The 27,543-nt window shown below is 42.8% G+C and overlaps 1 protein-coding gene across 2 annotated transcripts; it reads right to left on the reverse strand.

The window, feature by feature from the left end:
- Positions 1–1,278: 1,278 nt before the first annotated feature.
- LOC121569528 (protein YIPF3) lies at positions 1,279–15,155 on the reverse strand. Of its 2 annotated transcripts, XM_041880574.2 has the most exons (9): positions 14,798–15,151; positions 13,747–13,953; positions 13,110–13,216; positions 12,950–12,995; positions 12,725–12,817; positions 10,352–10,483; positions 7,191–7,304; positions 4,823–4,946; positions 1,279–2,335 (listed from the first exon to the last, which is right to left on the reverse strand). In XM_041880574.2, exons 1-9 carry the CDS (start codon positions 14,861–14,863, stop codon positions 2,196–2,198), a joined length of 1,029 nt encoding a protein of 342 aa, XP_041736508.1. In that variant the 5' UTR covers positions 14,864–15,151; the 3' UTR covers positions 1,279–2,195. The 2 variants fall into 2 exon arrangements, with proteins under 2 accessions (XP_041736508.1, XP_041736516.1); XM_041880582.2 differs by lacking the exon at positions 4,823–4,946 and having other exon boundaries at positions 14,798–15,155.
- Between the last annotated feature and the right edge of the window lie 12,388 nt (positions 15,156–27,543).

The raw sequence follows: 27,543 nt of genomic DNA on the forward strand, positions 1-27,543 counted from the left end.
CAAGCATTTCGCTACACCCGCAATAACATCTGCTAAATATGTGTATGTGACCAATAACGTTTTATTTTATTTGATTTATTCAAATGAGAAAGGTAAGCCTAATGGTGTTGTCTCAGCCATTAACTAGCTATTGGTCACAGGGGGTCAATCTGAACATTGGGCTCGGAGTGCTTTGGCAGGACCTTGTCCCAACACTCACACTTCTGCTCTCCTCCTTGCTCCAGGCACTGTGCCAGCGCTCCTTGTTGGCCAAATGTTTAGATGCCTGCTCTTCTGATATGCATCTAAATCATTCTTCATGAAGGCCACAATTTTGCGCTCTACCATGCTCTCATGTAGAGCTGTGAGTGAGTACTTCATGACTGAAAGACACCACGTGTCCCTGAAGAACTCCTTAAGGGTCAGCTGGATGATGGAGAGGGTTGGATCTCAGGCTGAACTGTAATCTTCTTGAAGGAGGCCATTTCTCTACTGACTGGAACAAATACTGGCCAGTCCACATTGGTGTTTGGTAGCCACTGCAGATTGCACTCTGGTGCATTCTTCTTTTACTCGTCTCCATGGTGACCCTGACATTTGACCTTTGCTTGTCTATACAGGTAACAATCTCTCCAAGAAATCAGTTCTTCATACAAAATTCTCCACAGCTGATCAGCCACTATCTAAGAGGCTCTCCCAGTAGAGACATATGGTCTACTCTACAGTAACCACTATACTATTAAAACTTGAAACTATCCATCCTCTGAAAACAATTGTTATAAAGCGAGTTATTGCAGGACTTCTTGATTTTGTCTTGATCAGTAGAGTATGAGCATAGACACTGTTGCAGTTTTTTCCAACTAGCTCCGTCTCACGTCAGAATTAGACGTTCATCCATGTTTCTCAAACATCAAATTTCGAAGTTGTTCCAAATGTCAGATTCCGAAGTGTTTAAGGTTAAGTTTAGGCATTAACTTCGAAATCTTAAGGATAGGTATTAACTCCAAATGGTTAAGGTAAGGGTTAAGGTTTGGGATAGGCTTAAAACAAAAATAACTTTCTATAGCTGGATTTGAACTTGCAACCTTTGGAATCAGAGGCAGATGCTTACGCCCATCTTCCAGCCCCAACACCATAGCAAAACCGAAACCTACTTGAAACTAACAACGCTCACTGTTGCCCCTAGTGGCCGGTTTTCACATCATCTCTCGACATCCTCAGACATGGCTGGACATCAAATACTGACTTGCATCATGGGTGACCTGGCTGTTTTTTTCAGGTTCAGTGTTAAAAGACATGTTGTCTTAGGTCAAAGTTTATTTCCATTGTATCTTTCTGTACAATAACCGTATAAATACATTTTCACATGTAAAATAAAAATAAAAGAGGTCACCTTGCATCCCACCCAAAAACAATGTTGTTAGGAAGCACAAATAATGCACAAAACAAATGACTGGATGAAACAAAAGCTGATTAGGATAAACAATATTCATAAGTTAATGCACTATTACATATCTCATATGACATATCAACTGCATACCTGGTTATTTTCTGGTTAGGTTATTAAAATTACAGACAATGGATGTGCATTGTGTAAAACAAGAGATTAAACTCTAATTTACCCCATAGCATACATGATAATCATAATTCCTTCGAAAAACAATAGAAGGCACCACACACAGCTTTAGAACCTTCCTCCCATTGAATGTCTAGAATTGTAAAACATCAATTGATGTTATCACCATAACCCGTGTAACAAAGCCTACAAGAGGTGAGAAAGTGTCGAGTTGGAGATTAATTAGTCTTAACATGAGTACAAATGCAAACAGCTGGGAATCGTAGTGCACTCGTGCTGCTTTAACAAATACAAGACCCCTATGAAAAGGGAGGCAATTTTCTATCATTTGAAAAGAGTTACAGCACCAACATGACATCTCACTCCATCATGTCGTTTTTTGATTAGGTACAATATAAACAACCAGGGTAAGCATGTCATTTCCCATGGAGAATTAAAGTTGTAAGAGTTGTTGTGAACTGATGGTGTTGTGTTTACTGAGACAATGTTCATGTTTAATGATGAAGGTCAAATGTCAACTATAACCAGTCACCAACATGGTCTTTGACCTTCACTTCAGTCTGTATTATCTACACCACACCACCACTATGGAATTCAAGCTCATGAGCCTGTGGTATCATCTTTGACGTTGGACACACCATCACTGTGACTGCAGAATAACACCAAGGATCTTCACTGTGGTATTCACAGCATTCATAGCAGAGGTGGCCACCACAGGCAAATCTCTGGCCACTCTCTGGATGGGGGGCATGTTGGGTCCTTCCAATGTGTCCAGGATACCTTCAGACAAAAATGTTTAAACAAATGTCAAATTCTTATTTCTTTAATCATACAGCATCAAATTCAAGACCCAGTTTAAGAATATACCTTGGAGGGTCTTTGAATAGAAGCAATTAAAATGTGTTTAAAATTGGACCAGGGGAGTCAACTCAATTTCCTGAGTTCACATTATTGGCCTTCATTACTCTGAAAGACGTATGTACACTGCAATGAAATACTTTTGTGGATGACCTCATTTTCTTGGAGATTGTACACACACACACAGTACCAGTCAAAAGTCTGGACACACCTACTCATTCCAGGGTTTTTCTTTATTTTTTACATGGTAGAATAATAGTGAAGACATCAAAACTATGAAATAACACATATGGAATCATGTAGTAACCAAAAAAGTGTTAAACAAATCTAAATATATTTTATATTTGAGATTCTTCAAAGTAGACACCCTTTGTCTTGATGACAGCTTTGCCCACTTTTGACTGGTACTGTGTGTGTATATATATATATATATATATATATATATATATATATATATATATATATAGAGCGAGAGCGAGAGCGAGAGCGAGAGCGAGAGCGAGAGCGAGAGCGAGAGCCAGAGCGAGAGCGAGAGCGAGAGCGAGAGCGAGAGCGAGAGCGAGAGCGAGAGCGAGAGCGAGAGCGAGAGCGAGAGCGAGAGCGAGAGCGAGAGCGAGAGCGAGAGCGAGAGCGAGAGCGAGAGCGAGAGCGAGAGCGAGAGCGAGAGCGAGAGCGAGAGCGAGAGCGAGAGCGAGAGCGAGAGCGAGAGCGAGAGCGAGAGCGAGATAGATCGATCCTGGGTCACATACAATAGTCAAAAATGTAGGACCGATGTTTTGACAAAACAACAAAAATAGTGTCCTAATTGCACACACTTTGGGTAGTACAGTGCCTTCAAAAAGTATTCACATCCATTCACATACTCAAAATGTTGTGTTACGGCTCGAATAAAAAAAAAAAAAAAAAACATATCCTCATCTACATAATGACAAAGTGAAAATGTTTTTCGAAATGTTAGCAAATTTATGAAAAATGAAATACAGAACTCTCTCATTTCCATAAGCATTCAGACCCCTGAGTCAATACTTTGCAGAAGCATCTTTGGCAGCGAATACAGCTGTGAGTCTTTCTGGGTAAGTCTCTAAGAGCTTTCCACACCTGGATTGTGCAACATTTGCCATTATTATTTTCAAAATTATTTAAGCTCTTGCCAGGTCTCGCCATAGATTTTCAATAGATTTAAGTCAAAACTGTAACTCGGCCACTCAGGAACATTCACTGTCTTCTTGGTAAGCAACTCCAGTGTAGATTTGGTCTTGTGTTTTAGGTTATTGTCCTGCTGAAAGGTGAATTCATCTCCCAGTGTCTGGTGGAAAGCAGACTGAACCAGGTTTTCCTCTAGGATTTTGCCTGTGCTTAGCTCCATTCATTTCTGAAATACTCCCCAGTCCTTAACGATTACAAGCATACCCATAACATGATGCAGCCACCACTATGCTTGAAAATATGGAGAGTGGTACTCAGTAATGCATGTATTGGATTTCCCCAAACATAACCCTTTATATTCAGGACAAAAAGTTAATTTCTTTGCAGTATTACTTTAGTGCCTTGTTGCAAACAGGATGCATGTTTTGGAATATTTGTATTCTGTACAGGCTTCCTTCTTTTCACTCTGTCAATTAGGTTAGTATTGTGGAGAAACTACAATATTGTTGATCCATCCTCAGTTCTCTTATGTTTTAAGTCACCATCCAAAGTGTAATTATTAACTTCACCATGCTCAAAGATTCTCATTGTCTGCTTTTTTTTTTTTTTTTTACCCATCTACCAATAGGTGCCCTTCTTTGCAAGGTATTGGAAAACCTCCCTGGTCTTTGTGGTTGATTCTGGTGTTTGAAATTCACTGCTCGACTGAGGGAACATACAGATAATTGTATGTGTGGGGTACAGAGATGAGGTAGTCATAAATCATCTTAAACACTATTATTGCAATCATTGTATTGCACATTGTGAGTCCATGCAACTTATGTGACTTGTTAAGCATATTTTTACTCCTGAACTCATTTAGGCTTGCCTTAACAAAGGGGTTGAAAACGTATTGACTCAAAACGTTTCAGCTTTTCATTTTTAATGAATTTGTTAAAGAACACACAAAAAAACATCATTTCACTTTGTCATTATGGGGTATAGTGTATAGGCAAGTGACACAAAATCTCAATTTAATCCATTTTTAATTCAGGCTGTAACACAACAAAATGTGGAAAAAGTCAAGGGGTATGAATACCTTCTGAAGGCACTGTACCTCTACGCCTGTATTCATTAAGCGTCATAAAGTAGGAGTGCTGATCTAGGATCAGGTCCACCCTTTATTCATTATGATTTAAAAGTTAAAAATGATCTTAGATCCGCACCCCTACTCTGAGACGCTTTGTAAATACGGGCTCTGGTTTTCTTTCCGAGGAATCTTACCTTCAACAATCTTGTGATAAGCGAAGTGCAGGTAGAATAGAAAGAGCATATGCAGAGCACCCAGTGTTCCACAGAGGATGAGGCGTGGTGTCTGGCCCACGGTCCGAGAGATGAGAGCAGCCACCTGAGAGAGAACGAGAGCGAGGGATAATGTGAGCAAGCGGGACAGACTGACTATCACTGAAATAATGGGTGCGTTCAAGCGGATAATTTAGCAAATGTTGCATTATGGGGATAAAATTTGTTCGACTGCATGAAATTTACAAAAATCACGTGATCAAAGGTCATGAAGTAGACTGCAGTCTACTGTAAGTTTCTGCAGGTGCTCTTCACCAACTTCATCCTGCAGCCATCGCCTGCATTGTGGGAGGCTCTATTGTCAACCAATCATTAGGGTGTTTTTGTTTGACCCATGCAAACTTGACCAAAGACATGACTAAAACAGGAACCAACTTTTCCACGATTCATGTAGGCCTATACAGTGGATATAGAGTGGTTTCAGAAAGTATTCACACCCTTTGACTTTTTCCACATTTTGTTGTGTTACAGCCTGAATATAAAATGGATTAAATTGAGATTTGTCACTGGCCTCCAAACAATACCCCATAATGTCAACGTGGAATTATCTTTTTCAAAATGTTTTCAAATCAATAAAAAATGAAAAGCTGAAACGTCTTGAGTCAATAAGTATTCAACCCTTTCATTATGGCAAGCTCAGTTAAGTTCAGGAGTAAAAATGTGCTTAACAAGTCACATAATAAATTGCATGGACTCACTCTGTGCAATAGTGTTTAACATGATTTTTGAATGACTACCTCAGCTCTGTACCACACACATACAATTATCTGTAAGGTCCCTCAGTCGAGCAGTGCATTTCAAACACAGATTCAACCACAAAGACCAAGGAGGTTTTCCAATGCCACGCAAAGAAGGGCACCTATTGGTAGATATGTAAACATTTTAAAAAGCAGACATTGAATATCGCTTTGAGCATGGTTAAGTTATTAATTACACTTTGGATGGTGTATCAATACACCCAGTAACTACAAAAATAAAGACGTCCTTCCTAACTCAGTTGCCGGAGAGGAAGGAAACCACTCAAGGATTTCACCATGAGACCAATGATGACTTTAAAACTGTTACAGAGTTTAATGACTGTGATGGGAGAAAACTGAGGATGAATCAAAAACATTGTAGGTACGCCACAATACTAACCTAATTAACAGAGTGAAAAGAAGGAAACCTGTACAGAATAAAAATATTCCAAAACATGCATCCTGTTTGCAACAAGGCACTAAAGTAATACTGCAAAGAATGTGGCAAAGAAATTAACTTGTTGTCCTTAATACAAAGTGTTATGTTTGGGGCAAATCCAATACAACACAGAGTACCACTCTCCATATTTTCAAGCATAGTGGTGGCTGCATCATGTTATGGGTATGATTGTAATTGTTAAGGACTGGGGAGTTTTCAGGATAAAACATTAATGGAATGGAGCTAAGCACAGGCAAAATCCCAGAGGAAAGCCTGGTTCAGTCTGATTTCCACCAGACACTGGGAGATGAATTCACCTTTCAGCAGGATAATAGCCTAAAACACAAGGCCAAATCTACACTGGAGTTGCTTACCAAGAAGACAGTGAATGTTCCTGAGTGGCCGAGTTACAGTTTTGACTTAAATCTACTTGACAATCTATGGCAAGACCTGAAAATGGTTGTCTAGCAATGATCAACAACCAATTTGACAGAGCTTGAATAATTGGGAAAATAATAAATGGGCAAATGTTGCACAATCCAGGTTTGGAAAGCTCTTAGAGACTTACCCTGAAAGACTCACAGCTGTAATCGCTGCCAAAGGTGCTTCTACAAGGTATGGTGCTTCTTCATGGGTGTGAATACTTATGTAAATGAGATATTTCTGTATTTCATTTTCAATAAATGTTAAACAAAATCTAAAAACATGTTTTCACTTTTTCTTTATGGGGTATTGTGTGTAGATGGGTGAGAAAAATATATTTAATCCATTTTCAATTCAGGCTGTAACAACAACATTTGGAATAAGTCAAGGGGTATGAATACTTTGAAGGCACTGTATACAAAATGAATGTGATATTTGAGGCTCTCTCTCACTAATTGATTGTATAATGTACACACATGATTTCAGTTTGTGAGTGTGTGATATGGGGGTTGGAGACATGTTTATTTCAACATTATAAAGAAAAACTAAACAATGGCATGTTGATCTGAGCCTGGCTGTCGCGGTTGCACCTCCCCCGACTTAGCACTAAAACGTGCCCAGTGTGAACGTCAGCGAGTGTCTAAGTGTCAAGGGGCTCTTGGGACTTGTAGTAATTGATCTGCTTATTTACCATCCGCAGTGTGGAGAGCCCTCCTACGACCAGCCACAGGATGTAGAACAAGGAGTGGAAGTGGACGTTGTAGGTGACGAAGAGAACCACGCAGTGCCCGAAAAGACCATAACCCTGTTGGGGGCACATAGTAGAACAGACAGTGAGATTTCACACTGCATTTATAACAGACTGATTACACAGGGATGCTGTGAGGGGAGTTATGGTCATGGTTTTATTTTTTGTATTTTTTTACTTTTTAATATTTTGTATTATATTTTTTATATTTTATTTTTTATATTTATTTTATTTTATTTTTTTATCTGGGGGGGAATGGATCAGCTTAATATTGCAGATAGATTGTATCTTCTATCAATGTAATTGTCTGCATCACTTCCAATCCCCCATGTTTATTTTTTTGTTTTTTATATATATACTCCCCTTTATTACTTTTCAACCCCACCATCCTTTCCCTACTTGGAGTAAATTAGTGAACAACAATGCCCAGGCCTCTACTTCCGGTCTATACTTACTATCTACACCTTATGGACAGAGTTAATTTTACAATAATTCTATTATACAGTGGGGAGAACAAGTATTTGATACACTGCCGATTTTGCAGGTTTTCCTACTTACAAAGCATGTAGAGGTCTGTCATTTTTATCATAGGTACACTTCAACTGTGAGAGACGGAATCTAAAAACAAAAATCCAGAAAATCACATTGTATGATTTTTAAGTAATTAATTTGCATTTTATTGCATGACATAAGTATTTGATACATCAGAAAAGCAGAACTTAATATTTGGTACAGAAACCTTTGTTTGCAATTACAGAGATCATACTTTTCCTGTAGGTCTTGACCAGGTTTGCACACACTGCAGCAGGGATTTTGGCCCACTCCTCCATACAGACCTTCTCCAGATCCTTCAGGTTTCGGGGCTGTCGCTGGGCAATACGGACTTTCAGCTCCCTCCAAAGATTTTCTATTGGGTTCAGGTCTGGAGACTGGCTAGGCCACTCCAGGACCTTGAGATGCTTCTTACGGAGCCACTCCTTTGTTGCCCTGGCTGTGTGTTTTGGATCGTTGTCATGCTGGAAGACCCAGCCACGACCCATCTTCAATGCTCTTACTGAGGGAAGGAGGTTGTTGGCCAAGATCTCGCGATACATGGCCCCATCCATCCTCCCCTCAATACGGTGCAGTCGTCCTGTTCCCTTTGCAGAAAAGCATCCCCAAAGAATGATGTTTCCACCTCCATGCTTCACTGTTGGGATGGTGTTCTTGGGGTTGTACTCATCCTTCTTCTTCCTCCAAACACGGCGAGTGGAGTTTAGACCAAAAAGCTCTATTTTTGTCTCATCAGACCACATGACCTTCTCCCATTCCTCCTCTGGATCATCCAGATGGTCATTGGCAAACTTCAGACGGGCCTGGACATGCGCTGGCTTGAGCAGGGGGATCTTGCATACGCTGCAGGATTTTAATCCATGACGGCGTAGTGTGTTACTAATGGTTTTCTTTGAGACTGTGTTCCCAGCTCTCTTCAGGTCATTGACCAGGTCCTGCCCTGTAGTTCTGGGCTGATCCCTCACCTTCCTCATGATCATTGATGCCCCACAAGGTGAGAACTTGCATGGAACCCCAGACCGAGGGTGATTGACCGTCATCTTGAACTTCTTCAATTTTCTAATAATTGCGCCAACAGTTGTTGCCTTCTCACCAAGCTGCTTGCCTGTTGTCCTGTAGCCCATCCCAGCCTTGTGCAGGTCTACAATTTTATCCCTGATGTCCTTACACAGCTCTCTGGTCTTGGCCATTGTGGAGAGGTTGGAGTCTGTTTGATTGAGTGTGTAGACAGGTGTCTTTTATACAGGTAACGAGTTCAAACAGGTGCAGTTAATACAGATAATGAGTGGAGAACAGGAGGGCTTCTTAAAGAAAAACTAACAGGTCTGTGAGAGCCGCAATTCTTACTGGTTGATAGGTGATCAAATACTTATGGCATGCAATAAAATGCAAATTAATTACTTAAAAATCATACAATGTGATTTTCTGGATTTTTGTTTTAGATTCTGTCTCTCACAGTTTAAGTGTACCTATGATAAAAATTACAGACCTCTACATGCTTTGTAAGTAGGAAAACCTGCAAAATCGGCAGTGTATCAAATACTTGTTCTCCCCACTGTATATATATATATATTTTTTTATTGCTCCTGAACTTCTTCTACTCTCAACCTCTCCGATCATTTTCATGATGTCCATCCGGTTTGCTTCTATATGCCATATCTTTCTAACTGTGCTCTTTCCCAAAAGCTCCCAACATACAACCTATATACTTATTATGGACACAGTATGCTTACATTATTAGCTATCTTTGTTATTATTTGTTGTTATTTGTTATTAGTCCCATCCTTCAACTCTATTCAATACCTCCCATCTATCTCTTAACACCATCCATATAGGATTTCTATTTCAATATATATTTCAACTGTACTGTGATGTTTTATAAAATTTCTGAACCTTTCTATTCTCATTGCTTCTACAGATTGTGAAATAAAAATAAACATTTTTGCTAAAAGTATTATTATATTATTGATTGATTGACTATGACTTTTCAGATCACCCAGTAATGCTATCTGCAAGGTTAGTTCCAGGTAAATATTGCAATCCTTTAGCCATTCCTGGACCTGTGTCCAAAAACAAGCTACAAATGGACAGAACCAAAACAAATGATCTAATGATTCTGTCTCTTCACAGCAAAATCTGCAGAGCTGGGAAGATTGTATCCCCCATATAAATAACATTCTATTGGTAGCAAGAATTTTATATAATAATTTAAAATTGAAAGATTCTCATTTTTGAATCTGGTGTCGTTTTGCGTGTCAGTTCATAAACACTATGCCATGGGATCGGTACGTCAAAGATCTCTTCCCAACTATTTTGCAATCTTTATGGGACGGCTGTCAATCCTTTGGTCCTTAAGTGAAACGGATATACTTTTTTATTTATCACAGTTTTCCTTAACCAATTATGTTCTTTAATGCAAGGCCGACAGACAAGTTCTTTACTTTCTCCCCCTTCCACTTTCCTCTTCCACTTTTGCGGTAAGGCTGCAATTATTTGGTTGTAATTTTGGGTAGAGCAGACATTTCAGACAGTGATGGTCATTGTTGACTCACCAGCAGAGACAGCATCTGGAGCATTGTGATCTGGGCGTTGCACAGATATGCCAGGAAGTATATGAAGGAGGAAACTCCCAGCCAGTAACCAAAGCATGTCCCTATGGCTGTGCCCATCAGAGTACCCTCTCTCTGTCCAGGGATGAAGAACAATGTATTAGGCCTAATCAAGGTCAGATAGACAACATATAGTGCCTTCAGAAAGTATTCATACCCTTTGACTTATTCCACATTTTGTTGTGTTACAGCCTGAATTTAAAATTGATTAAATATGTTTTTTTTCTCACCCATCTACACATAATACCCCATAATTACCAAGTGAAAATACGTTTTTTGAAATTTGTGCAACTTTATTACATACGTATTCACACCCCTGAATCAATACTTTATAGAAGCACCTTTGGCAGCAATTACAGCTGTGAGTCTTTCTGGGTAATCTCTAAGAGCTTGGCACACCTGGATTGTACAATATTTGCACATTCTTTTTTAATTCTTCAAGCTCTGTCAAGCTGGTTGTTGATCATTGCTAGACAGCCGGTTTCTTTTTTTTCAAGCCGATTTAAGTCAAAACTGTAACTAGGCCACTCAGGCACATTCAATGTCATCTTCATAAGCAACTCCAGTGTATATTTGGCCTTGTGTTTTAGGTTATTGTCCTGCTGAAAGGTGAATTCATCTCCCAGTGTCTGGTGGAAAGCAGACTGAACCAGGTTTCCCTCTAGGATTTTGCCTGTGCTTAGCTCCATTCCGTTTCTTTTTTATCCTGAAAAACTACTCAGTCCTTAACAATTACAAGCATAACCATAACATGATGCAGCCACCACTATGCTTGAAAATATGGAGAGTGGTACTCAGAAATGTGTTGTATTGGATTTGCCCCAAACATAACACTTTGTGTTAAGGACAAAAAGTGAATTGCTTTGCCACTTTTTTGGCAGTATTACTTTAGTGCCTTGTTGCAAACAGGATGTATGTTTCGAATTATTTGTAATCTTTACAGGCTTCCTTCTTTTCACTCTGTCAATTAGGTTAGTATTGTGGAGTAACTACAATGTTGTTGGTCCATCCACAGTTCTCTTATCAGTGATTAAACTCTGTTTTAAAGTCACCATTGGCCTCATTGTGAAATCCCTGAGCGGTTTCCTTCCTCTCCGGCAACTGAGTTAGGAAGGACGCCTGTATCTTTGTAGTGACTGGGTGTATTGCTACACCATACAAAGTGTAATTCATAATTTCACCATGCTCAAATGGATATTCAATGTCTGCTTTTATAATTTTACCCATCTACCAATAGGTGCCCTTCTTTGAAAGGTATGGAAAACCTCCCTGGTCTTTGTGCTTGAATCTGTGTTTGAAATTCACTGCTCGACTGAGGGAACATACAGATAATTGTATGTGTAGGGTACAGAGATGAGGTAGTCATTCAAAAATAATTGTATTGCACATTGTGAGTCCATGCAACTTATGTGACTTGTTAAGCACATTTTTACTCCTTAAATTATTTAGGCTTGCCATAACAAAGGGGTTGAATACTTATTGACTCAAGACATTTCAGCTTTTCATTTGTAATAACTTTTTTTATTTTATTCTAAAAACATAATTCCATTTTTATGACGGGGTATTATGTGTAGGCAAGTGACACAAAATCTCAATTGAATCCATTTTAAATTCAGGCTGTAACACAACAAAATGTCGATTAAGTGAAGGGGTGTGAATACTTTCTGAAGGAACTTTCTGAAGGAACTTTATGGAGATCTACGGACAGTTCCTTGGACTTAGTTTCTGCTCTGACATGCAACTGTGGGACCTTATATAGACAGGTGTGTTTCTTTCTAAATCATGTCCAAACAATTGAATTGGCCACATGTGGACGCCAATCAAGTTGTATCGATGTCTCAATGATGATCAAAGGAAATTGGATACACCTGAGCTCAATTTGGAGTGTCATAGCATATAATTTAGCAAAAAATTCTAAATATGTTTTCACTTTGTCATTATGGGGCATTGTGTGTCGATGGGTGAGATTATTTTTTTCTTTTTTGATCAATTTTGAATTCAGGCTGTAACAACAAAATGTGGAATAAGTCAAGGGGTATGAATACTTTCTTAAGGCAATATATATTAAGAATGCAGGATGAACAAACCACATGAGTGTTACATGAGCAGTAATTTATATTTTTGAGCTGCAAAAGCTGAACAGATAGATGGCTTTTGGTTTCATAATGTCAAAAGGGTTTTGAGTTGATGGCTACCCCCATCTACAGTTTTAATTAATCTACCATCAGTATCCCTGAGCTTCATAATAAATGTTAATCTATACATACTGTATATTAACATGCATTTACGAAGCCAGTATAAGTTGAGCTCTCTTACAATAACTGTTCCTGATGTCTTCATTCCATGCAGGAGGATGGCCACCAGCGTGAACACCAGCATCATGGGCCCATACAGCTCCCCAGCAATCTTCTATAGTTGGAAAATAGGAGCAGTGAATACATTAATGTTTCCTTTAATTGGCCAGGTAAGCGCTGAAAGCCTCTAGATTTAAATCTCCCCCCGGCCTGTGAAAATAGTATGGGAAAAGAAAATTCCACTCACCTGTGGAAAATGTATCATGCGGATGGGTATCATTGATTCAATCAACCTAGAGTAGAAAAGAGGCGTAAATGTCCGACATTTTTAAATAAAATGTGACTCCGCGAGACTATTTTACAAGTTAAACATTGTGATTACAAACACATTCGTGACCGACTCTCACCTGTTTCTAACTTGCATAGGCTCTACATCAAAGTACGGCCGGAGAATATCTATGTTGGCATATAGGTTGAAAGCTTTGGAAGCCTGACGCTTTCCTGCTTGCCACACCTAAGAGGATGAGGGAACGTTCATTTACATTTTACACATTTAGCAGACGCTCTTATCCAGAGCGACTTACAGTTAGTGCATACATTTTCATACCCCCTGTGGGAATCGAACCCACAACCCTGGTGTTGCAAACGCCATGCTCTATCAACTGAGCTACATCCCTGCCGGCCATTCCCTCCCCTACCCTGGACGACGCTGGGCCAATTGCACGCCGCCCCATGGGTCTCCCGGTCGCGGCCGGCTACGACAGAGCCTGGATTCGAACCAGGATCTCTAGTGGCACAGCTAGCACTGCGATGCAGTGCCTTAGACCACTGCGCCGCAGTGCCTTAGACCACTGCGCCACTCGGTTCATCAGATGACAAAGGTGTGATGAAAGTCAAAGTTAAGACTGCAACATTAACCAGACAAGACTATTGAGATGTAACTTATAATATTGGGTTATGGCAAAGCCCATTTCATAACAAAGGTAATGTTGTGTGTGACAGGTTGTTGCCCATCATCAGCATCACAAAGCATTCTCAGCTCACCTCATCTGCCACCTGTCTCCCCAGCTGGCCATTGATACCCTTCATGCCCAGAAACTCGCCATCCTCCCCAGTCTCCTCTTCAGTTGCTTCTGCCTCCTCTGCCACCTCCTCCTCCTTCATGCGCTGGTGCATCTCCCCCATGTCCTCAAAGCTGGAGCCTGATGTGTCATCCATGTTCTCCATGTCAATCACTGCTGAACCAGTGCCCTGGTAAGATAGTTTATTAGATATAACTACTGTATATCCATCTAGGTGAAATGATGTTTCACAAGCAAATTGTCAATGTTTCCTTTTACACAGTCACCACGTGAAACGAATAAGGAAGGAACATAAATAAGGATATTTCTAGTTTATGGTTAGCTAACTAGCTACCCCATTCATAGACGCTAACTGCAGTATCTTCTGACCAGAGGAGGTTTGTTAAGAACCCCAACGCTTGAGCTAAACATTAACACGCATCGCTTGTGGTACGGTTTTGGAAACATATCAGCAAGAAATCTTTAAAACATATATTTTTTTAAAGGTTAAATTACTACATACGTTTATAGGGTTAGCGTTCCCACACGGCCATATCCATGTTACAGCGCTTGTTTACGAAAACAGACGGAATACAGTGGACTACATGTGCTAATTAGCTATATGCGTAAATGGAAGACCGATGCCAAAATACTGTCGGCTGCAATTGTGTTAAAACGGTGTTTTTCATTTGTGAAATTATTTTGATGTGATTTTAAAGAGGAATTTGTTTGTGTTTCTAGAACCGTACCACACTTAAGAATGATTCACTTTTAGATTAGCCAATTCGCCTTAAACAGAACATGTAAGGTCCTTTGATTTAGGAGTAACGTTAGGTTAATTTAGCTAGTCTATTATTGGGCTAGCTAACTACCTACCACAACATTGTGGGCCAAGGTTTGTCAATTTTCAGTAGGATGATGACATGTATTACAGAGTAAAATATAGTTTGGCAACACTAAAGACGATGTACAGTGATATAATAAAATAGTCGATACATATTAAGCATTTCCTTGGCTAGCTATCAATACAGTACCTGGATAATGTTGTCATCAAAACCGCCCCATGGTTCCGTGTTTTTGTTCCCATCAGACGAAGCCATATTTTAGAGCAAGTGAACGTGTTCTTGATCCCTTGTAAAAAATAAAACTGCACTTTCAATCTCCCATACAACCAACGAATTGTTAATTATAGCATCAGATGTGCTTTAAAGATAAACATTTGTTCCCAAATGCGTTAAGCTGCCTGGTCAGATTCCACGCACAACAACACGTCGTGCGTACTACGTGAACACTTCTTCTTCGTGTGAATTTCCGGCAAACTAGATGCTTTTTGGCGTATTGCTGCCTTTCTCAGCCCGAAGTGTGCACTCCACATCGTGACAAAACAAAAAATAAAGGGAACGGGAAAATTTTAAATTGCACCACCCATAACTATAAAACCAAAACACGCCCCTTATTCCACTACTTTGCCCTAACCGTTCCTACTCCTGGCCCGTGATAATGTGACTCAGTCTTTGAACACCTCCTGTAACTCTTCTGCCACAACATATTTCACTCCCAATAACTTTTCTGCTGCTGCTACTACTACTTTTGGCTTCTGTGACTTCCTTTCCATCTGTGCTGTACAGTTAATTACCATAACAATGAACACCAAGAAACCAACCTGCTGCTACATGACCATAACATTGGCACCTGAAACATCAAAACGGATTCGAAACAAACGCTTTCACAGGATTACTCATATCCTTGCATTACTTTATCACACAAACACTCAATATCAAAACTAGGATAGACAGGGTCTCCTCAGTCTCGTGCTCGCCACCAGGTCTGTGTCTCACCAAATGGCGTGTATCACAGAGACCAGGGCTCCTCAACTTCAGTTGATCCATCTTCACACTCAAAGCCACCCCCGAAATCCCTCCTTTCAGTGATGCTCTGCCCCCGAGAGAAAAGCAAGACACAGCTCTTGTCCTGTGGCGAGTGAGGCAGAGCGCCCACTTCTGGGTGGAAGACGCACAGAAAATCGAAATAAGTCCACTTCTGGATACTTAGACAGAGTTAACACCCACCTTCTTCTCCACCCAACCAGATACCACAAATGGGTCGGCCAGAAAACATGGCTCCACTTTCTCCACGAAACGCACTCCCACTGGGTCAGATTCATCTCGAGCATTTCCCTGCTCATTAGGGTGAGGCTCTGAAGCCTTCCCCACACCTGTCAAAGGAGGCTGTTCCTTTTCACTTTCGTGGGATTCGATCTCTGAACTCCCACTATTGTCGTAGTAAATCTATAATGTTATAGCTTGGTCTGACTAAAATCTTGTGCATGACCCATTTTGTGTTGGGCGTTTGTTTTCAATCAATGCTGTTCCTATCCTATAACAATAGACAAAAGAGTCCTATCTTGTCAGCCTTGTCAGCAGGTGGCCAAGGACAACACCCACGCCATAGGTCTCTCAGTTCTTCCAACTCACGAGTTCTTGCTCTGAGGACACACACACACACACACACACACACACACACACAAATCATCACTGATAACACACACACACACACACACATCATCACTGATAAACACACACACACACACACACACACACACACACACATCATCACTGTTAAACACACACACACACACAAAAATCCCCTCTCTTTAGGCTGAACATTTGAAGACAGAGAACCCGACTCAGAGCCAATGCAACAGTGACACTGGCCTGGAGGGGACCTCGCCCAACTCATCAGGACCAATCAGAAGATCAGAACTACTAGATTCAACCTACATCATTTATTGTATAAAATGTCTGCACACAATGTTTTCGGGGCTCTCTTCAGATATCTCCCTACGAGTTTGACGAACGAGTCCGTGCACGCTATTCCAGATATCTTTACCTCTGAATAAACTGCCTTATATTATACAATTATCCACCTTGTCCAAAGTCTCTACTTGGTCTCAGTTCTCCAGTAAGCTTGTGATCATCAACACTATCCACCTCCATCTCAAGATTCTCAAGCGATAAAGTAGATTTAAGTGATTCCAGTTGGCTTGTATTCCGGGGACGTTGGTTTAAATTTAACGCCATTGTAACGCCTTCATTTCAATCGCACTTCCTCCTGTCTTCTCTTCCCATCCTCAGACCCACCCATGATTGTGGACACTTCTTCTTCTATGGTATTATGGCGGTCCGCAAACAGTGTTAGAGGTGCATGCCTCCACCTACTGGATGGGGTGAAAACGGATCAACTTTAACGCAAAATAATAAGGAGAAGGGAAGAATGGGGGAAAAAACATATATATACTGAACAAAAATATAAACGCAATAATTTCAAAGATCTTACTGAGTTACAGTTCATATAAGGAAATCATCAGTCAATTGAAATAAATTCATTAGACTTTACATGTTGGGTTAATATTTTTGTTCAGTGTGTGTGTATATACAGTGGGGAGAACAAGTATTTGATACACTGCCGGTTTTTCTTTAAGAAGCCCTCCTGTTCTCCACTTACCTGTATTAACTGCACCTGTTTGAACTCGTTACCTGTATAAAAGACACCTGTCCACACACTCAATCAAACAGACTCCAACCTCTCCACAATGGCCAAGACCAGAGAGCTGTGTAAGGACATCAGGGATAAAATTGTAGACCTGCACAAGGCTGGGATGGGCTACAGGACAATAGGCAAGCAGCTTGGTGAGAAGGCGACAACTGTTGGCGCAATTATTCGAAAATGGAAGAAGTTGTCAAGATGACGGTCAATCACCCTCGGTCTGGGGCTCCATGCAAGATCTCACCTCGTGGGGCATCAATGATCATGAGGAAGGTGAGGGATCAGCCCAGAACTACACGGCAGGACCTGGTCAATGACCTGAAGAGAGCTGGGACCACAGTCTCAAAGAAAACCATTAGTAACACACTACGCCGTCATGGATTAAAATCCTGCAGCGCACGCAAGGTCCCCCTGCTCAGCCAGCGCATGTCCAGGCCCGTCTGAAGTTTGCCAATGACCATCTGGATGATCCAGAGGAGGAATGGGAGAAGGTCATGTGGTCTGATGAGACAAAAATATAGCTTTTTGGTCTAAACTCCACTCGCCGTGTTTGGAGGAAGAAGAAGGATGAGTACAACCCCAAGAACACCATCCCAACCGTGAAGCATGGAGGTGGAAACATCATTCTTTGGGGATGATTTTCTGCAAAGGGGACAGGACGACTGCACCGTATTGAGGGGAGGATGGATGGGGCCATGTATCACGAGATCTTGGCCAACAACCTCCTTCCCTCAGTAAGAGCATTGAAAATGGGTCGTGGCTGGGTCTTCCAGCATGACAACGACCCGAAACACACAGCCAGGGCAACTAAGGAGTGACTCCGTAAGAAGCATCTCAAGGTCCTGGAGTGGCCTAGCCAGTCTTCAGACCTGAACCCAATAGAAAATCTTTGGAGGGAGCTGAAAGTCTGTATTGCCCAGCGACAGTCCCGAAACCTGAAGGATCTGGAGAAGGTCTGTATGGAGGAGTGGGCCAAAATCCCTGCTGCAGTGTGTGCAAACATGGTCAAGACCTACAGGAAACGTATGATCTCTGTAATTGCAATAAAATGCAAATTAATTACTTAAAAATCATACAACGTGATTTTCTGGATTTTTGTTTCAGATTCCGTCTCTCACAGTTGAAGTGTACCTATGATAAAAATTACAGACCTCTACATGCTTTGTAAGTAGGAAAACCTGCAAAATCGGCAGTGTATCAAATACTCGTTCTCCCCACTGTATATATATATATATATTACACACACTACCAGTCAAAAGTTTGGACAAACCTACTCTTTCAAGGGTTTTTCTTTAATTTGTCTATTTTCTACATTGTAGAATAATAGTGAAGACATCTAAACTATGAAATAACACATATGGAATCATGTAGTAACAAAAAAAGTGTTAAACAAATCAAAATATATTTTATATTTGAGATTCTTCAAAGTAGCCACATATATATATATATATATACACACACTACCGTTCAAAAGCTTGGGGTCACTTAGAAATGTCCTTTGTATTTGTCCTCTTGCTCAGTTGTGCACCGGGGCCTCCCACTCCTCTTTCTATTCTGGTTAGAGCCAGTTTGCGCTGTTCTGTGAAGGGAGTAGTACACAGCGTTGTACGAGATCTTCAGTTTCTTGGTAATTTCTTGCATGGAATAGCTTTCATTTCTCAGAACAAGAATAGACTGACGAGTTTCAGAAGAAAGTTCTTTGTTTATGGCCATTTTGAGCCTGTAATCGAACCCACAATTGCTGATGCTCCAGATACTCAACTAGTCTCAAGAAGGCCAGTTTTATTGCTTCTTTAATCAGCACAACAGTTTTCAGCTGTGCTAACATAATTGCAAAAGGGTTTTCTAATGATCAATTATCCTTTTAAAATGATAAACTTGGATTAGCAAACACAACGTGTCATTGGAACACAGGACTGATGGTTGCTGATAATGGGCCTCTGTACGCCTATGTAGATATTCCATTAAAAATCAGCCGTTTCCAGCTGCAATAGCCATTTACAACATTAACAATGTCTACGCTATATTTCTGTTCAATTTGATGTTATTTTAATGGACAAAAAAATTGCTTTTCTTTCGAAAACAAGGACAGTTCTAAGTGACCCCAAACTTTTGAACGGTAGTGTAAATATGATCAAAAGTATGTAGGTCACCTGCTCTTCGAACATCTCATTCCAAAATCATGAGCATTAGTATGTGTAGTAGTGTTCTCCTGGCATCTGCCAAACCCAGATTCATCCATCGGACTGCCAGATGGTGAAGCGTGATTCATCACTCCAGAGAATGCGTTTCCACTGCTCCAGAATCCAATGATGGCGAGCTTTACATCACTCCAGCCGACGCTTGGCATTGTGCATGGTGATCTTAGGCTTGTGTGCGGCTGCTCGGCCATGGAAACCCATTTCATGAAGTTCCCGACGAACAGTTAATGTGCTGATGTTGCTCCAGAGGCAGTTTTGAACTCATTAGTTAGTGTTGCAACCGAGGACAGACGATTTCTACGCGGTACGCGCTTCAGCACTAGGCAATCCCGTTCTGTGAGCTTGTGTGGCCTACCATTTCGCGGCTGAGCCATTGTTGCTCACAACCCGCTGTGATTGGGAGTCCCATAGGGCGGCGCACAACTGGCCCAGCATCGTCCGGGTTTGGCCAGTTTAGGCCATCATTGGAAATAAGAATTTGTTCTTAACTGACTTGCCTAGTTAAATAAAGGTAAAATAATGTTTTTTTTTTTTTTATGACGGTGCCACGTTGAAAGTCACTGAGCTCTACAGTAAGGCCATTCTACTGCAAATGTTTGTCTATGAAGATTGCAAGGCTATGTGCTCGATTATATACACCTATCAGCAACGGGTGTGGCTGAAATAGCCGAATCCACTAATTTGAAGGGGTGTCCACATACTTTTGTGTATATATAGTGTATCTTGCTGCGCTTTGTTTACACAGATCTAAAATGCTTCTTATTGTAATTTCTGCTTGGCATCAGACTAATTTTGTGCCTCAGTTGCACACCCGAACTGCATTATATCAGCAGACAGCGCTCTGACTGTGTAGCTACATTTCTCCGGTGCCTTTCTCTGGTAAAATGCAAGATTAACTTAGAGCAAAACGTTAGTAAATGTAGCTTGTTGCATTCTTTCTATGATAAACATTAGAAATATGATGGACATGCATCATTAAGCTCATTTACTTGTGTGGTTGCTAGCCAAATAACATTGCACTTCTGTTGTCATCTGATGAAAATAAAGTCATTTTCTGCCGAATGTGTTGCACTATTGGATTTTCTGTAAAGGAAGACTAAAGTTTCACGCCCCTGATTGCTCTATTGAAGCAAAAAAAACGGACATTCAAATTAAAACGCAGGTGAAATGGTGTAACGCAGATTTACGCGACCCATGATAGGTTTCATGATTCTTCATCTAAACCAAATTAGATTGTTTTGTACATCAGTTGGGGTCTCTAAGCTACAATATGAAGTCCTAAACCTAGCATGAAAGTTCATCCTTGTAGCTGTGTGGGCTAATATAGTCAAAATGTTTGCCTCGGGGTAAGTTGAGCCAATGGCCACCATACCCCATACAAATTATTACATTTTGTCAGTTCTATGCATATACTATACAGTATGCATAGTGTTTTTGTAATGTGTCATGCATATGAACTCAAGTGAGAGAAGGAAAGAATACAATTTGAGCAGCAGCAAGGTATTATAATATTGACTGAATGACACTGAAGAGGTACATTGCCAAAAAAGAAAGCAAACGTACCTGTGCGAAAGAGAGGCTATGATAGAGTAGTAGAGGCACAAGGTCTTATCTGATGACATAGTCTGAGCTTGCTAAACATATCAAGAATCTTGCGTGACCAGTTTCATGTGCTTAGTAGCCTCAAATGCAGAGCGAGCCAGTCCGCCCAGCAGCTGCCAGAGTTGGAGCCAGGCCTGCCACCCAGATTGATGCCAAGACGGGCATCCCTTCACATGCCCAGGCCGGCGCCGGAACCAACCCAGCCTCCACAGCTCCCACCGTCAGTCCACGAGCCAGCCGAACAGTCGCCAGTCCAGTCCAACGAGCTCCAGTCAGCCAACCCGATGACAGAGGTGCAGCCAGACCAGCGACTACGAGTGCCCGAGCCTGCCCCTAGACGGCTACCGCGCCCAAGTCGTTCCAGCAGCCGGCTGAGCTCCACTCCGCACCCTAGTTGGTGCCACCACGAGCAGCACCTGAGCCAGTTGAGCCGTTGCCTGTGCTGCAGCCTGCCCTGTGACCAACAGAGCTCCTGCAAGCCGAGCCATCGCCAGAGCTGCAGCATGCTTCACCTCCGCCTGCAGTCTGCCAGCCAGACCTGCAGCCACCAGTGCTCGAGCCAGCACCCCAACCAACACTGCAGCTAGTGTCTCTTCTAGACCAGCCATCACTGGATTTAACTCTGGTACTGGTCCCTAGACTACCTTCTGCCCTTGCAGACGTGCTTGGCTTGGACCTGATGCCCAAGCCGACTCTCTAGCCAGTGTCTCAATTGAGCACCTGAGCCTTCAGAGTCTTTCCTCGACCTGCCAGCAGCAGACCAGACCACGTTTCTGGTCCCGATGTCCACTACCATCATCGAGGACCAGTCCTGGGCCCATCAACCGACCCAGCACCAGTCAGGGGTCCATCGCCTTCACCGGCCCCTGAGGACACAGCACAGCCAGACCCACAATCAGCACTGGGTGAGACGCTCAACCCTGTTCTCGGGACACTGCAAGATCCAGCGCTAGCCCTGGATCCGCCTGGACCAGATCTGGGCCTGCCTTCCGGTTTTGGACCTGGATGTCCATCCAGTCTCAATAGGAGAGCCTCCACCAAATCAGCGTTTTCGCTCTGTTCCAGCCAAGGATGCCTGGCCCAACTCTGTGGGATGGCCTCCTCCACCAGCCTGGACACCCCCAGCAGCACGGGCATGGACTGCCCTGACTCCTGCTGGACAGACTTGCCTGACAGATGCTGTGAGCAGGTCGTCCCTCACTGCCTGCTCCATCCATGCCACTGAAAGGGTGGAGACATGGGGTGGTGGGACTTACAACCACCAGACATCACGGGGCCGCGAAGAGGACACAAGGCTGCGCCGCACAAGGATTTTCTTAACATTTAAAAATGTACTTCATACATTTTGGGGCGGCTTGGTAGAAAATCCCCTCTCTTAGCCTCCATTCAAAGACACAAGCTCTGAGAGACTTTACACAAGCAGAGGTACTGGGGGGATGGACTTTCCATTGTTTACAGAGCTCTGCACCCCCAACTTTCACACCTTTGCTCCTGGAACCAATGACCGTATATATATGAATGGACAAAGCCATCGATCACGTTACATGATTCATTCTTATGTGAAGACTCAATTAAGTCGTTTAAGATGCAGTCTCATGGAGACATAACATGCACAGTTTGAGCTACTTCAGGAAGTGATGTTGCAGGCTAGCTCAGTGCTGCCCTCTCTCATTGATTAATGAGTAACTCACGTTGCAGGCCTCCCGGCCGGCTCTCGCATCCTGCTCCGTGGCTGAGTGACTCAGAACAGGGCTGCTGGCAGCTGAGCAAAAATGGAGGAAAACTAAACTTCCGGAGGACCTATCATCCTTTCATTCCCTCCTCTCTACCTTCTCTTCCTCTGTGTCTGCTGCTAAAGCTACAACTCTAAATGTCAAGCTTCTGCCTCTAACCCTAGGAAACTCTCTTCCACCTTCTAATCCCTCCTTATTCCTCCACCCCCTCCCTCCTCCCTCTCTGCGGACGACTTTGAAAAGAAGGTTGACGACCTCATTGACTCCACTGGTCTCACTCACAGAACTACAGTGAGGGGAAAAAGTATTTGATCCACTGCTGATTTTGTACGTTTGCCCACTGACAAAGAAATGATCAGTCTATAATTTTAATGGAAGGTTTATTTGAACAGTGAGAGACAGAATAACAACAAAAAAATCCAGAAAAACACATGTCAACAATTTTATAAATTGATTTGCATTTTAATGAGGGAAATAAGTATTTGATCCCCTCTCAATCAGAAAGATTTCTGGCTCCCAGGTGTCTTTTATACAGGTAACAACCTGAGATTAGGAGCACACTCTTAAAGGGAGTGCTCCTAATCTCAGTTTGTTACCTGTATAAAAGACACCTGTCCACAGGAGCAATCAATCAATCAGATTCCAAACTCTCCACCATGGCCAAGACCAAAGAGCTCTCCAGGGATGTCAGGGACAAGATTGTAGACCTACACAAGGCTGGAATGGGCTACAAGATCATCGCCAAGCAGCTTGGTGAGAAGGTGACAACAGTTGGTGCGATTATTCGCAAATGGAAGAAACACAAAAGAACTGTCAATCTCCCTCGGCCTGGGGCTCCATGCAAGGTCTCACCTCGTGGAGTTACAATGATCATGAGAACGGTGAGGAATCAGCCCAGAACTACACGGGAGGATCTTGTCAATGATCTCAAGGCAGCTGGGTCCATAGTCACCAAGAAAACAATTGGTAACACACTACGCCGTGAAGGACTGAAATCCTGCTGCACCCGCAAGGTCCCCCTGCTCAAGAAAGCACATATACAGGCCCGTCTGAAGTTTGCCAATGAACATCTGAATGATTCAGAGGAGAACTGGGTGAAAGTGTTGTGGTCAGATGAGACCAAAATCGAGCTCTTTGGCATCAACTCAACTCGCCGTGTTTGGAGGAGGAGGAATGCTGCCTATGACCCCAAGAACACCATCCCCACCGTCAAACATGGAGGTGGAAACATTATGCTTTGGGGGTGTTTTTCTGCTCAGGGGACAGGACAACTTCACCGCATCAAAGGGACGATGGACGGCGCCATGTACCATCAAATCTTGGGTAAGAACCTCCTTCCCTCAGCCAGGGCATTGAAAATGGGTCGTGGATGGGTATTCCTGCATGACAATGACCCAAAACACACGGCCAAGGCAACAAAGGAGTGGCTCAAGAAGAAGCACATTAAGGTCCTGGAGTGGCCTAGCCAGTCTCCAGACCTTAATCCCATAGAAAATCTGTGGAGGGAGCTGAAGGTTCGAGTTGCCAAACGTCAGGCTCGAAACCTTAATGACTTGGAGAAGATCTGCAAAGAGGAGTGGGACAAAATCCCTCCTGAGATGTGTGCAAACCTGGTGGCCAACTACAAGAAACGTCTGACCTCTGTGATTGCCAACAAGGGTTTTGCCACCAAGTACTAAGTCATGTTTTGCAGAGGGGTCAAATACTTATTTCCCTCATTAAAATGCAAATCAATTTATAACATTTTTGACATGCGTTTTTCCTGATTATTTTGTTGTTATTCTGTCTCTTACTGTTCAAATAAACCTACCATTAAAATTACAGACTGATCATGTCTTCCTCACTGTACCCTACGCCTTGACCTCTTTCTCCCCTCTCTCTCAAGATGAAATCCTGCGACTAGTGACGTCTGGCCACCCGACAACCTGCCCGCTCGACCCCATCCCCTCCTCCCTTCTCCAGAACATCTCTGGAGACCTTCTCCCATTCCTCAATTCTCTGTCCTGGCACCCCAATGGTGGAACCAGCTTCCCCCTGAAGCTAGGATAGTAGAGTCCCTGCCCATCTTCCCGAAAAAATCTGAAACCCTAACTCTTCAAACAGTTTCTTAAATAATCCTCCTCACCTCGACCCCCCCTCCCCCCCAAATATTTTTTTACAGATAAATAATAAACCTGAACCAGCGTTGCACTTGAGAAGCCTCTTGGACCTAGACTTGGCGCTCCGGTACCGATTGCCGTGCGGAAACAGAGAACAGTCTATGACTAGGATGGCTGAGCAGTTGCCATACCAGGCAGTGAAGCAACCAGTCAGGATGCAGCTGTAGAACCATTGGAGGATCTGAGGACCCATGCCAAATAGGAATAGGTTTTGTCGTGCCTTCTTCACGACTGTCTTGGTGTGCTTGGACCTTGTTAGTTTGTTGGTGATGTGGACACCAAGGAACTTGAAGCTCTCAACCTGCTCCACTACAGCCCCGTCGATGAGAATGGGGGCGTGCTCAGTCCTCTTCTTTTTCCTGTATTCCACAATCATCTCCTTTGTCTTGATCACGTTGAGGGAGAGGTTGTTGTCCTGGCACCACACGGCCAGGTCTCTGACCTCCTCCCTATAGGCTGTCTTGTCGTTGTCGGTGATCAGGCCTACCACTGTTGTGTCATTGGCAAACTTAACGATGGTGTTGGAAGTAGTGCCTGGCCATGCAGTCATGAGCGAACAGGGAGTATAGGAGGGGACTGAGCACACACCCCTGAGGGGCCCCCGTGTTGAGGATCAGCGTGGCGGATTTGTTGTTACCTACCCTTACCACCTGGAGGCGGCCCGTCAGGAAGTCCAGGATCCAGTTGCAGAGGGAGGTGTTTAGTCCCAGGGTCCTTAGCTTAGTGATGAGCTTTGAGGGCACTATTTTGTTTAGAACGCTGAGCTGTAGTCAATGAATAGCATTCTCACCTTGTCCAGGTGTGAAAGGGCAGTGTGGAGCGCAATAAAGATTCCATCATTCGTGGATCTGTTGGGGCGGTATGCAAATTGGAGTGGGTCTAGGGTTTCTGGGATAACGGTGTTGATGTGAGCCATGACCAGCCTTTCAAAGCACTTCATGGCTACAGACGTGAGTGCTACGGGTCGGTAGTCATTTAGGCAGGTTACCTTAGTGTTCTTGGGCACAGGGACTATGGTGGTCTGCTTGAAACATGTTGGTATTACAGACTCAGACAGGGAGAGCTTGAAAATGTCATGAAGACACTTTCCAGTTGGTCAGCGCATGCTCGGAGTACACGTCCTGATAATCTGTCTGGCCCTGCAGCCTTGTGAATGTTGACCTTTTTAAAGGTCTTACTCACATCGGCTATGGAGAGCGTGATCACACAGTCGTCTGGAACAGCTGATGCTCTCATGCATGTTTCAGTGTTACTTGCCTCGAAGCGAGCATAGAAGTGATTTAGCTCGTCTGGTAGGCTTGTGTCACTGGGCAGCTCGCGGCTGTGCTTCCCTTTGTGGTCTGTAATCGTTTGCAAGCCCTGCCACATCCGACGAGCATCGGAGCCGGTGTAGTACGATTGACGCTTTGCCTGTTTGATGGTTCGTCGGAGGGCAGAGCGGGATTTCTTATAAGCTACCGAGTTAGAGTCCAGCTCCTTGAGATTGGCAGCTCTACCCTTTAGCTCAGTGTGGATGTTGCCTGTAATCCATGGCTTCTGGTTGGGGTATGTACGTACAGTCACTGTGGGGACGACGTCATAAATGCACTTATTGATGAAGCCAGTGACTGACGTGGTGTACTCCTCAATGCCATCGGAAGAATCCCGGAACATATTCCAGTCTGTGCTAGCAAAACCGTCCTGTAGCTTAGCATCTGCTTCATCTGACCACTTTTTTATTGACCGAGTCACTGGTGCTTCCTGCTTTAGTTTTTGCTTGTAAGCAGGAATTAGGAGGATATAATTATGGTCAGATTTGAGAGGGGGCAGTCGTTCTCCCCTGCCTGGAACATTCCATTGCTTTGGGAAAATCTGCTGATCAAGTCAGCTGATCACAGGCCCTATCTGGTGGGGTAACAGACCCCATTCCTGCCTGTTTGTTTCGTTGAATTTAGGGTTGCAGAGAGACAACAGGTCAGAAGAACTCTGCACCACCGCAACTTGTTGATGGACCACCCACATGGACAATCATCAAGCCTGGACTTCCTAACTGTGTGTTAGTGCATAACTGACAACGTAAGTGGACTTGTAGCTGGTTAGGGTTCAGTTTTACACATTTCATTTGTCATTGGTTGTTGTTACACAATCCAAGATGGCCTACCGGTGACGTCATCAAGCCTGGTCACTTCCTGTTATGGTCGTAGCCCCATCCAAGATGGCAGCCCTCATGGCCATATTATTTTTTACATGCTAGCCTAGCAACAGTAGCTTAGCACACTACTGCTAGCTGCTATTGTATATACTGGTCTATTGTAGGCTATGCTAGCCCTCTTGAGTAATATGCTACCATTACTGCTATGTAGCATGTTAGCCCACTAGTCCTAGCTATTACAGCTATTGCTTATACTATACTGTATACTATAGTCTTATAGTGGGCCCTGACCATACTGTGTATATATACGGTTCTATCATGTGTTGTGTTAGCCTACTGCTATTAGCTACCAATGTGTAGCCTATGTGCCATTTTCTGCTATTTCCTATTTACATTTGCAGCTATTTA

The sequence above is a fragment of the Coregonus clupeaformis genome, chromosome 1 (assembly GCF_020615455.1).
Source record: "Coregonus clupeaformis isolate EN_2021a chromosome 1, ASM2061545v1, whole genome shotgun sequence".
NCBI lineage: Eukaryota > Metazoa > Chordata > Actinopteri > Salmoniformes > Salmonidae > Coregonus > Coregonus clupeaformis.